The 12,835-nt window shown below is 55.3% G+C and overlaps 1 protein-coding gene across 3 annotated transcripts in view; it reads left to right on the forward strand.

The window, feature by feature from the left end:
- The window catches only part of NTN3 (netrin 3), a 32,764-nt gene extending 23,869 nt beyond the window's left edge, over nt 1-8,895 (forward strand). For all 3 annotated transcript variants that reach the window (XM_030958538.1, XM_030958535.1, XM_030958536.1), the window contains exons 5-7: nt 160-213; nt 6,989-7,063; nt 7,311-8,895. In XM_030958538.1, the coding sequence (XP_030814398.1) occupies nt 160-213; nt 6,989-7,063; nt 7,311-7,639 (458 nt within the window). In that variant the 3' untranslated portion in view covers nt 7,640-8,895. The remainder of the gene's footprint in view (nt 1-159; nt 214-6,988; nt 7,064-7,310) is intronic.
- The last annotated feature ends 3,940 nt before the right edge of the window (nt 8,896-12,835 follow it).

A 12,835-nucleotide genomic window follows, 5' to 3' on the forward strand; every position in this document is an offset into this window, starting at 1 on the left:
ATTCAATAGTCTGCAATGGTCAGGTCAGATTCATGCCATCATCTCTCATTTGTGACCAACAAAATCTCCTTGTGGCCCATTTTGAGAGTGCTTTTGCCCAGTTGTCACCCCCAGGGCTGGGGATCTCATCCTAAAGATACCTCTCCCTTTCTTTTCCAGAGATTCCTGCCATCAACCCCACCTCCCTGGTCACCAGCACAGAGGCACCTGCAGGTGAGTGCTCCATGTCCCTGGCCGAGTCCATGGCCTCAGTCCTACCCAGAGACCTGGGGGCAGATCCCACCTTCCTTCTCCCTGGCACAGCACGGGGGAGGGCTAAGCTCTACCAAACTATTTGGCAAAAAAAATTGGTAAAAAATTTTGATGAAAGATGTGACTGAGATTTAAAATCTTGTGCATTTCTGGAAAGGAACTGACTAAGACTGATGGACTTTTTCAGGAAAGGCTTTCTCCATTGCCTCCAAGGAGGAGAGCAGGGATGCAGCCCACTGGGGCCTCGCCATCCCTCGGCAGGTTAAGGCAGGGATTGTGGCACATGGCACCAGTGGGTGCCTGGGGCTGGCTTTGCTTGACCTCCTTTTATCAGCACCAGTGCAAGACGTTTCTCCTGAGTGTCCCTGGCCTCTGCACGAACCCAGCTCTCTGGGAGGTGCTGGGGCACGGCGGGTCTGGTTGGTCTCAGGCAGGCTCCAGGGCCCCTGTGCTGGGGCACAGCCTGCCAGGTCTCCCCTGGACGTGGGTGACATGGTGCTCACGTCGTCCAGGTCTGGAGGAGAGAAGGGTCTGGGTATGAGCTGCTTGTCCTGGCTGCACAGGGTGATGGGATCATGGGTAATTGGACCATGGAGGGACCAGTGTCACTGCTGTGGTCACCCAGAGGGAGGTGACAGCTCCATTGACAGACTGCAGGCCTTGCACAGGCTAGGGAGGCATTGCTGCCATGGTCCTTGGAGCTCCTCAAGAGCTGCCCTGGTTCCCCAGACTGGAGTGGGAGGGTTGGCATCTCAGTACAAGCTGCAGGTTCTCTTCTGCCTCTGCAGAGGCTTGACTGGGGCTGGACACTGCTGGGTGGGTGCATGGATGCTCCCTGTGCTGATGGATTAGGGTCCTTCTTCCAGCCTGGCCAGGGACCAAGGTCCCACCCAAGTGCTCTGAGCTCCCACCGTGTCATGGCACGTCCCAGTGGCACCAAGCAGGGCTGTGCCAGCCCCTGGATCCAGTGCCACCATGCTGAGCCCTCCAGTGCTGCAGGATGCACCCAGCAGGGTAAAGAGGGCTGTAGCAGGGCCTTCCTCCTTCCCCTCCTCTTCCTTCTGCAGTTCCCTCAGCACTGCAGTGGGGCTGTTCCCAGCCATCCCAGGTCTATCCCCTGTAGGGATTTCAAGCCAGGTGGAGGGGGAAAACCTGGGAAAGAAGCAGCCCCTTCCCTCCTTGGGCCACCCCTCTTCCTGCTGTCCCCAAGAGCCCGGTCTGCCCCTGCATTCCACTGTGTTGGAATACACATCCCAAACAAGCCTCCTCTCCATCCCATGGCACACCCTCCTGTGAAGACAGCAGGGCCTCTCCAGTTCCCCACACCCATATTTAGTGAGCAACTTCCCTGTGCCCGTTTGGGGTACATCTATCCCAAGGAAGCCTACTCCTTTCTTGGAGAGCCAGTGTTCTGTTTGTATCCATCTCCCCAGCTCTCCTTACCAAGGCCACCTTGCCTTGGCAGTGGAAAATGCCAACAGCCTCTTCCCAGGCTGCTGTGTGCCTGGGATGTGCTCTCCAGCCCTCTGGGAACGTTTTCCAGGATGGCCCCATGCATGAACTCGCTGGCTGCAGGAGAGAGCCAGGGACGAGGTGCGTTGAAGAGATGGAATTTTTGTCCCCTCACAACAAGGCAGACACTGAGGGGCTGGAGCATGTCTAGAGAAGGGAAAGGAGCTTGGGAAGAGCCTGGAGCACAAGTCTGATGAGGAATTGCTGAAGGAGATGAAATGGCACAGGTTGGAGAAAAGGAGGCTCAGAGGGGACCTCTTCTCTCCCTACAACTCCCTGAGAGGAGGGGGCAGCCAGGGGGAGGTCAGGCTCTGCTCCTAGGGAACAAGTCATAGAACGAGACAAAACAGCCTCAAGCTGTGCCAGGGGGGATTCAGGTTGGACATCAGGGAAAATTTCTTCTCTGCAAGGGTTGTCAGGCAGTGAACCAGGCTACCTAGGCCAGTGGTGGAGTCACAATCCCTGAGAGTGTTCAAAAAGCAAGTAGATGTGTCCCTTTGCAATGTGGTTTCATGGGCATGGTGGTATTTGGTTCAAGGTTGGACTCGATCGTCTTGCAGGCCTTTTCCAACCTTAATGATACTGTGTTCCTCTGGCAGGAGTAAAGTGTGTGGATGGGGATGGAGAGGGGAGATGCACAAGGAGGAACCTGCAGCGCCTTGCAGAGCGGTGCTGGCTTAGCACACATGGACCCCAAGGAGTAGCACAGAGCCTGGGAGCTCTGCACAGCCTGGCACCCCACTGCTGAGCCCTCACAGCCCTGCCCCTAGAGGCTCTGGAAAAGAGAGGGTGTTTTCAGTGAGGAGCAGCCCTGCCTGGATCTGGCAGAGGTTTCACTCCTCACTGTGGCAGAGGGGCAGTGATGAGACCTGGAGTGCACATCCTGCCCCATGGGAAGATGCTGGGGGAAGCTGCATGGGACAGGGCAAAGCAGCACCATCTCTGCTGCTGGCTGCCCTGCCCACCCTGCTGGCTGCGAGGAGAGAGCTGAGAACATCAGGCTTTGGGAAAAGGAAGAAAAGGGGGGATGGAATGAGAGATTTGACTGGTTTATTGCCAACAGAGAGTGCAGCGTGGAGCAGAGTTAATCAAGGTGACTCCCCTCCAGTGCTTTATAAATAGGAGCAGCCTCACAATGATGTCTGAGCTGTTCAGCTGCACAATAACAGCACTGGCAGAGAGCTGGGTTGTTTGCTCTGTTTTAGCAGAGCGGGTCTGCCTCAAACTGCCTCCAGTTTATCTGTGGGTTTGTTGGTTTAAGATTTCTGGCTTCTAGCTCAAATATCCATAATGCAATGTAGCTGCCTCTGCCCAGAGCTGGTGCCCTGGAGGATCAGGGGACCCAGTGGGGATCCTCTGCTCCCTTGGCTGGGGGGATCAGAGATGGGGGTGATGCTGCCCTGGCTGCGCTGTCGGGGTTACCTGCACCTCGTGTGCTTGTCCTGCAAGCAGGGCTGCCAGTTCTACCCACACCCTGCCTGCTCCCTGGTGCCCCTCTGCCTACATCCCTCTGCCTCAGGAGCCCCCAGCTGTCCCTGAGCAGGCACTCCCCAAGGGGCCTCAGCACCTCAGGCAGCCTCCAAGCCCCTTCTCCCCCCATTTGCCCAGCTCCCGCCCTGCCTCTGGAGCAGGTGCTGGCTGCAGGAACAGGAGGACATTGTTCAGGGCTGCCATGCTCAGGTGCTGGGCTTCCCGCCCTCTCCCCATCTTCCTCCATGCTGGGGTTCAGTCCCCGGGTGTGTCCAGGCTTTTCACTGACATTGCCATCTTCTGCCTCACTTTTGCCAGCTTTTTCCTGCCTTTCCAATCTTCCAAAGCCTTTGAGGTCCAGCTTTGAGGTCTGTGCCTGAGCAACTGACTGGCTTAGTGATGAAACGTCCTCGGTCCACTTCTCATATTTTTTATTATTATTATCTTAAAATATTTTCCACTTAGTGTAAAAAAAATAAAATCCACGTTCCCCATTAGCAGAATTAACAAAACTCATGGAGTGCAAAACAAGGCTTTAAGGGAATTCAAAGTAAGCAGTAAAAGATTTGCAGCCATAGCACCTGATTAAGTTACATCTCTCTTAAAACAAAATATTCCTTTTTTTCAAGGAGAGGAGAAGTAAACCAGATGTGCAAACCTGCCACCTCTCCCACATGCACTCCCCACAGGGATGGGGAATGCCCACACCAGGCCAGTGGCTCTGGTTCTCGGCTGCCTCCTCCCACTCTGCACCTGTAGCATCTCCCAGGGATGCAGCAGTGTTAGAGCTGGGGCTGTAGCGTGTCCCAAGGACACATTTGTGCTTGGGATGGGGCTGTGGTGAATCCCGGGGGTGCAGCAGTGTCAGGGATGGGGCTGTAATACATCCCAGCGATGTCTCAGTCTCAGAGATTGCTCTGTAACTTGTCCTGGACATGCAGCAGTGCCAGGGATGGGGCTGTAGCACATCCTGGAGATGCAGAAGCATTTCAGGGTTTGTGGGTGCACTTTCACGCCATGGGCTGTGCCAGGTCTCTGCTGACCCCCATCCCTTCTGTGGGGCTTGGCTGCCCAATCCAGCTGCACAGACACAGCAGAAAGGCAGCCAAAGCAGCTCTTCTCCCCACCGCCCTGCGGGATGTAAAGCCATGGGCTCTCAGGGCCTGTCTGTGGAGCAGCCCCATCGGGCACACAGCATCCCAGGCAGGAGGGAGCCATGCTCCATCGCTGGGGTGTGATCGGGGCTTTGTGGCTCCTGAGCAGAGCCCCCCCCACGGCAAAACCCTGCAGGAACAGGACAGGATGCTCAGGGAGAGGCAGTCTGGGGAAGTACAGCCAGAATCCTTCTGCCCTGACATCCCTTGCCCCTTTCCAGCCACAGCAGCCATGTCTGCCTGACACCCAGTGATGGAGGAGGCCATGTGCTCAGGGCCAAGGGACAGAAATGTTTCCAGTTATTTGGACATATTTTTCTTCCCAAGTTTCTTAGATAAGGGGAGCAGGAATTAATTTTACATTTGAGGAATGTTCCTCCACAGCACAAAGCCGTGGTTTAAAAAATCCCTAAACTAATCCTAAATTGTTAATTCCCAAAACCATTTTCTAGCTCCTTTGAATCACAGTGTTATGTTGTTAATCATGAGCAGGAGCCCAGGGCAGTTACGGGATTTCTTTCTGCTTTTCTTTCATCCCCATTGCCAAGGGAAGGGGCGGCAGGTTGGCTGAGGCTGCCCCACAGCCTCCTCCCACCCCACATCACCCCACAGTCCCCCAGCCCAGCACCCATCACCCAGCCCAGGCCGTGCCCCCCTCGTGTCCATGGGCAGGCCTGTGGCAGCTGCTGCCAGGGGCAGGATGGGTTCTGTGCCCTTGGCTGGGGAGGAAAGGGGCTCCTGTCCTGACGGGCGTGGGAGGCTGTGCCTCGAGTCCCTTCATGGAGCAGGAGAGGGCAGAGCAGTGTGTGGGGCTGGGGCCTGGCTCAGGGGTGCTGTGGGCTCTGGGATGGGGCTGTGGGGTATCCCAGAGAAGACAGCAGGCTGAGGCTGTAGCACATCCCAGGGATGCAGTGGGTGAGTGCATTCGCCAAGCACTCCAGCACACGCAGCAGCCACCCCCCTGTATGGAGAGGCTCTGAGCCCCCTCTGCAGCCACCTCGGCTGCTTCAGGGGAGGCAGCAGGGCCAAGGCAGCTCTGCCAGCCCAGGCAGAGAGAGGGGCAGCATGGGGGGGCTGAACTGAGAATCAGAGCTCATCCTCCTCTGCCAAGAACTGGCTTCATGCTGCACTGCTTCTATCACTGACAAATTTGGAACAGGTGGCATGAAGTCCCAGATAAAAAGGACCTGGACAGAGAGAACAGCAGAGCCCAGGGTGAGTTTGTGCTCCTGGGCTTCTTTCTTTCCTCATTTCTCCTCCTCCCCTTGGCACAGGGTTCTGTTATTCCCCATCTTCCCCCAGAGCTTTGCCTCCATCCCCAGTGATCACTGTGGCAACCTGCAAACAAAGACAACATTAGAGGCTGCTGACTCTGTCCTGGGACGTGGGGCCAAACCAGAGGGAGAACCTGCAAAAGGCAGAGAAAAGAAGAAAGACGGGCTCAGAAAAAAACATGCCATTTGGAAAGAGACAAATTGAGATGTTCAAAGGAAGATGGCAGGGTAAAGAAAGAAGGAGAGCAGGGCTGCTTCAGGCAATTGTGGGGATCAAAGGCTTTGGGGAGAAGGAAAGAGGCATTCCCTGCCCTCCCTCTGCTTGAGATGCAAATCTAGAGGCTTTAGAAATGCACAGGAAAAAGCTTCCTGGAGGACAGGAGCCTTGGGGGACAGCAGGGTAGTGGAGGACAGCCTGGTGGCCTCCCCAGCCCTCTGGAGCAGCCTGAGCAGGGGATGCCTGGGCACAGGAGTGATGTGGCAGAGCTTCCCTCACCACTGCTGTGCTACAGTCTCAGTCTGGACCCTATGGCCTCCCCTGGGATGTGCTACAGCCTCAGCCTGCTGTGTTCTCTGGGATACCCCACAGCCCCATCCCAGAGCCCACAGCACCCAGTCCTTCCCACAGCCTGAGTCCCCTTCCTCGCTTGTGGGAACCTACAAGGCACAGGTCCCTGGAGGGGCTGTCCCCTGAGGGTGCTTCCCACCACTCTGGCCCCTGAGAGCTGAATCACTCTGAAGATCAGGACCCCCTTGGTCCGGTGTCACACCTGCCTGTGGATGTGTCCCCTGTGCGGCTGACTGTGGGACTGGTGCCAAATCCTCTTTTCCCACATCCCCCAGGACTGCAGGGTCACAGCTGTTCTGTTGACTCTCCTTGGCCATGGCCCCTGCCAGCCCTCCACAGAGGCCACTCTCACCTCACCTACATACTTCCCATCCATCCCTTTCTGTGTCTGGAAGGAGCCCCCAGGATTCCTCCACTACCCCTGTGCCGACTTATCCTGCAGGACACCATTGCCACAAGTGACAGAGTCTGCTCAATGCATGCAAGGTCACTTGGTTCCTCTTCCCAGCTGATGTGGTATCAGCCATTCATGCTGGTCCTTGAGCCCCCAGCTCCTGTGAGGTGCCAGGGGAGCAGCTGGACTCAACAGACCCCTGTCCCCAGCAGTGCTCAGGGCCTGGCTCAGGAGGAGTCAAGGACCCACCACCTTCTGCCAGGCTGGGTCTTGCTGCTGTCCCCTCCACCACCCTCCCTCTTCCCCTGGTGGGATGAGTCCCCCCAGGCCCCTCAGTGCTCAACCCACTGTTCTTCTGCTGCAGACTGTGACTCCTACTGCAAACCAGCCAAGGGCAACTACAAGATTAACATGAAGAAGTACTGCAAGAAGGACTATGGTAAGGACCTCCAACTTCCCTGAGCCACCCTGGGCTTTGGCCCAGAGGCAGATGAGGGCTGGCCATGGGTGGAGCAGAAGAAAGCATCCAGGGGGTGGGAGACACTCCCTATGGAGAGAGGTCCCCAGAGTTGCAATGGATGAGGCAGTTGGGGCTGCTGGGGAAGGGCAGTTCCCATTCCCAACCTTCCTTTGGGGAGCAAGGCAAAGCATCCTTCATCACTGTGCCTCTCCCTTTCTACCCTCAGTGGTCCAGGTGAACATCCTTGAGATGGAGACAGTGGCCAACTGGGCCAAGTTCACCATCAACATCCTCTCTGTCTACAAGTGCCGTGACGAGCGGGTCAAGCGCGGTGACAACTTTTTGTGGATCCACCTGAAAGACCTGTCCTGCAAGTGCCCCAAGATCCAGATCAGCAAGAAGTACTTGGTGATGGGGATCAGCGAGAACTCCACTGACCGGCCCGGACTGATGGCCGACAAGAACAGCCTGGTGATCCAGTGGCGGGATGCCTGGACACGGCGCCTCCGGAAACTGCAGCGGCGGGAGAAGAAGGGCAAGTGTGTGAAGCCCTGAGGGGTTTGCACCCACCCTGTCCCCCCTGCCAGCCCCAGCCCAGCTGGGCACTGCCAGACTGCACCACAGACTCTGTACATATCCATAGTGTGAATGGACTCTTTGTCTATAGTGTATATTTTGGCAATGGTTTCCTGTTGTGTGCGTGTGCACGGGTGGGTGTGCGTGTCAGTCCTTCTCTCTAAGTGTGTATTAAAAACAATGCAGTAATGACAAACCTTTAATGAGGAGCAAAGTGGAGCAAGTTCCTGTGGGTGCCTGTCACCTTGAAGGAGCTTGAAGGGGATTGGTGCCCTGCTCCAGGCATTCTGGAGCTCATTTTCAAGGCTTTTGTATTCCCTTTAACACAGTTGTCTTCTGCCCAGTGCTGATATCTCAGTTGACAGCTCTCCCTTCTCCAGCATCCAGGGTATGATTCTTCCTCACTCTGAAAATGTGCTGCTGCCAGACCTCTCTGCCTTTCTTCCTGCCCAGGAGGAACAGGAGGTCAGAGTCTTCTGTCCCTCATTCTGATGTGCGGGCAGGCTGAGTGGAAACTGTTCAGTGCTGCAGAGTGTCCAGCCCCAGGACCTCCATCAGGAAGGACAAATGAACTTTTACAAGGCCTGATTCCCCAGTGACCTTGGGCTCACATAGACCAGTGCTGCTGGCTGGGGCAGGACCTGTGCTGTGCTGCAGTGCCATAGGGAGAAGCCAAGCCCTGGCAGTGTGCTGGTGGCCACTACCAGGCAGGACTGTGTCCACCAGGGAGAAAGGAACAGACCTGGCAACCCCTGGTTGCCACTGTCCTGGTGCCTAGTCCAGACAACCCAGTGAGAAAGACCTGGACACACCATTTTCCCCTCCCATGTCCACCTGCTCCATCTGAACCTGCGCTGGACTGGCCAGCCTGACTGGAGCCATCATCCATCCACCCAGGTCTATGTGCCTGTATTCTCACCTGGTACCAACTGACATAATTCCTCCTGTTTCTGTTGAGACACCAAGTGACCATGTGCCTTGGTGTGCATCTTCAGAGCTGGCCAGACTGCGTGCTCTCCTGGGAAGAATTGGCCGAGGTTGTCCACGGAGATGCACAAGGCAGAGGTGACAGGAAGAAAGAATTTTCATTGACCCACCTCTAGGCTTTTATATCTTCTTCACCATGTATTAGTCTCTGGTTAAACAGACACCAGTATCTTCCCATGTTGAGATTGTAGCGGTCTTGGCTTAATAAATACAAATAGAAATAATAGGTGCTCTGACAATAGATATTCCTTTCCACACAAACCTTGCCTTGCTTATTGAATGGCTCAGTGAGGGGTTGTAGCCTAATGGTCTTCCGTGAAACTTTACCCTTTCCAGCCCGCGGCAGCTTGTGTGACTCCCCATGCCAGGCTGGTGCTTCTGGGCTTCAGCATCCCAGGGTGGTGCTGGAGCTTCCAGCTGAAGAGACTAGTGGAGCACTGTTGGGTTTCAGGACAAGGGAATTTGGGGAGTGAGGATCTAGGCCCTGGGGATGTCTGTGTGGACATGCAGGTGCACTGGTGAAGCTGCTGGAGGTGCTGGAAGTGACATTGCAGAGCTGTGGAAGGCCTGCAGTGCCATTGTTCAGGTCCCATGGGTACTTGGGTGCCTACAAAGGGCATGGGCAGAGGTGTGGGGAGGCCAGAAGCTGAGGGGTAATGGGTAGGTGGGACCATGTGGGCTTGGATGAGCTGATATTATTCCCCTCCCTACAGAGACCCTCTTTCCTCCTCTCTGAGCTGAGGGGACTCTCCCATCCCTGGCTCCTCTTGTTAGATTGTCACAGACTATTGGCCTCTGCCATGAGATGGCTCTTGATGTAGTTGGGCCACCCAGTTCTCCTCTTCCTCCCATGGCTGCTTTCACCAGACTTGCCCTTGGCTCAGGCTCATTCCAACCCCATGCACTCAACAGTCACAGAATGGTTTGAGTTGGAAAGGACCTCAAAGGTCACCTTCTTCCAAGCCCTGCCATGGGCAGGGACACCTTCCACTAGACCAGGTTGCTCCAAGCCCCATCCGACCCGGCCTTGGACACTTCCAGGGATGGGACAGCCACAGCTTCTCTGGACAAATGCAGGAGTCCTGACACAGAAGTCAGTGGTGGAACACCCTTTGGGAGTGCAAGGACACGACTTTCATCAGGATCATCCCTCAACATCACTCCTTGGGGTGTGGGGGTTCTCTGACCCCTCTTCTCAGCAGCCACAGCCCAGAAAGAGCAGGGCAGCACCACAGGCATGGCTACTTCTTAGGGCAGGGCTTCAGCAGCATGTGGTTTCTCCATGCAAGGAGACGCACAAGGTGTCTATGTTCCCCAAAAACACTGGGCACAGCCTTCTCAGGCAGAGAACTCCAGGGTTTCCTTTGGGACCTGATTTCTCCTCCACTGAAGTGGGGCACCTAAAACTCTGAGGAATTTGGTGATTGGAGTTCTCCATTTATCCTCCCAACAGCTCTTCCCTCTTCTTTCACCTCTGCCATCTGGGACTGTTGAGGAAGGATGGCTCCCAGCTGGCATCTCAGTGTCCTGCTGGGGCAGATCAGAGATGCCAGAGCAGAACCCCCACCCCATGGTGTGTGCTGAGGAGAGCACTCTCCCTCTCTCCCTCTGGCTGGGGAATGTCCTAAAATCCTGGTTGAAGGACTGGAGGAAGCCGCTCTGCACTGAGTCTAGACTGAGGAAGACATTCTTCACTGAATCTGATCCCTGAAGGACTTTTCCTGACTTCTCCTGCTTATGTCACCTCCATGTCCAAAGCAAGAATTCACCTTTCTTATTCCTCTCCCTCCAGCACGATCAGCTGGGAACTGGGGACTGCACATGGGTTTGGCTGTACCTGGGTCACTGTATCTGGATTGCCCTGAGCTGGTGCCAGGACACCAAGGGCAGTGGAGGAGGCACCATGGATTTGCTCAGAGGTGCTGCTCATCCTGCCCTATAGATCAGGCAGGGCTTGGAGCACACACCAGCACAGGCATCATTTGGTGGAGGGCTGCAAATCCAGGGGCAATTCCACACCCGCCAGCACCCAACCCAGCCCTGTCCACCCCTTTGGTGGTGGTGGGTGCTCTACACCACTGGGAGTGGCCAGAGGCCGTGGGTGACACAGGGCAGGGGGCTCAGGTGGCAGCAGGGTGTGTCACACAGTCCTGGTGGCTGCAGCCAACAGCTATGGGCTTTGCAAGGGCAAGAGAGAGAGACTGCAGTGCAAGCTCTGCTTGGCTCTACAAAGCTGTACGTTTTCCAAAATAGCTCTTCAAGGAAAAAAGCATTAATTCAGCAAAGCATCTGCAAAGCCTGCGGTGTGTTCCTGGAGCGGGGCTGCCCCGCCCTGCTGCAGCAGCCGCAGCTGGCCGAGCTCGCCCGGCCGGGAGCCCCGGGCTGGGACCGGCTGCTGCAGGCGGCGGATCCGGCCCATGTGGGAAGGGCCAAATCCACCACGCACATTTCGATCCGTGTTTTTTTATTAAACAGGTCTTTTCCCAGTATTCAGCTGGGGCAAAGCATTTGAGACACAAAGGCAGCGGAAAGAGAGGCCGAGTTTGCAATTTCCCCCCTGCTTTGGGACTGAATTTTGCAGCTGGTTAAAATTTTTCTCATTTCATAACACCAGTGGACATCTTTCATGAAAATACAGAATTTGGCCACAGAAAGACACAAAATGTGACAATACTACAGAAAACTCAATACTCTTTTTCTGTGTTGTCCAGCCAGCTCCACTCATGAGAGATGACAGGAGTTTGAACAGCTGAACCCCAGCCGGAGTGGACACACAAATGGATGTATGTGTATTTTCCATAATTTTGCTCTTGGTAACCACATAAATAAAATTGACTGCATCAGACAGGAAAACACATTCCTTAGGTGAAACAGGATCAAGCAAAGAGCGTTTTGCTTGGCCAACAGGGCACAGCTCAATGCTGGGATGTGGGAATATTCTTCCTGGTGAGGAGCTGAGCCTCTAAGGGGCAAGACCTACTTAGAGTGACCCCCATCATGGTCTGACTTGGTCTTTCCTTGTTCTCCTAATGCTCTCTGGTACACAGAGCAGCTTCTGTTCATGCTGCCCTGCAGATCCAAGTGGATCTTAGTAGTGGCTTCAGCTGTCAGAAAGCAGTGATGGTGGCTCTGCCAGCCCATGCTCTTCAGGCTTCTATGGTTAATAACACGGACAAGTCGTACTGTGCCACCTGTGGACACGGTATGAGGCAACTGTGGCCTGCTGCCACTCCTCAGGTGTGGTGACCTGTCCAACCAACCACATCTTGTCCATCCAACCAGTGCCACATCCTCTGTCCCATGCCCTTGGTACTGCAGCACTCTGTCCATCACCCCTCACCCAAGCACGGTGTTTTACTTGGCACTTTACAGCCCTCACAAGTCTCATTAACATCCTAAATTTTGCTTCCTAAGCAACGCACAGCCTCTGCAATTCCCAGCCCTGCTCCTGTCCTACCAATCTCAACCACGGCTCTTTCACCCACTCAGGCTCCTTCCAGAGGGGCTGTAGGACCAGGGCAGGGCACACTTTTCCCACTCATGACCATGTCAAACAAGTGTTTGGGGAATTTAATTGCTCCAAAGCCCCTCTTGTCCTCGCAAAGCTGTGAGAAATGTGCCATTCTTCAATATGCCTAGTGTATTTTTACCAGCCTTGGGGGCACTTATTACACCAGCGTTAATTACCTGTCATTAATTCATTTGTTCATGTAGTCCTTCATCCATCCCTTGTTCATCTTTACAAGGGCACAATTCACTGGCTAAACACATGCTCCCTGTGTGCACAGGATATGCAGCACCTGTGTGGGGTCTGGGGGCATAGGGAGGCAGGGGGCTCAGTTCAGCAGCCTGAGGAGCAGGGAGAGCTTCCCCCCCCGGCTTGGGGGGGAACATGAGGAAACCATTAATCGATGGGCTGGCCCGAGCCGTGTTTTCCTAAGGAAGAGCCGAGGACGGGGAACAGCTGGGGTCAGCGGGGCACCATCTGGAGAATCCCGTCAGCTCCCTCCTGCCGGGCTTTTCCCACCTCAGTGGCAATGGAGAGGATGAGGCGGGAGGGAAGAGGGGTCCCCAGAGTGCTCTGCCACAGCCCCGGCCCTGCACGTGCCCCAGGCTGGCCCGGACGCATCCCTATGGTGTTGTTGCCAGTGGCACAAAGAGAACACCCACCCCGGGCTGCTGCTGCCC

The sequence above is a fragment of the Camarhynchus parvulus genome, chromosome 14, assembly GCF_901933205.1.
Source record: "Camarhynchus parvulus chromosome 14, STF_HiC, whole genome shotgun sequence".
Taxonomy (NCBI): Eukaryota; Metazoa; Chordata; class Aves; order Passeriformes; family Thraupidae; genus Camarhynchus; species Camarhynchus parvulus.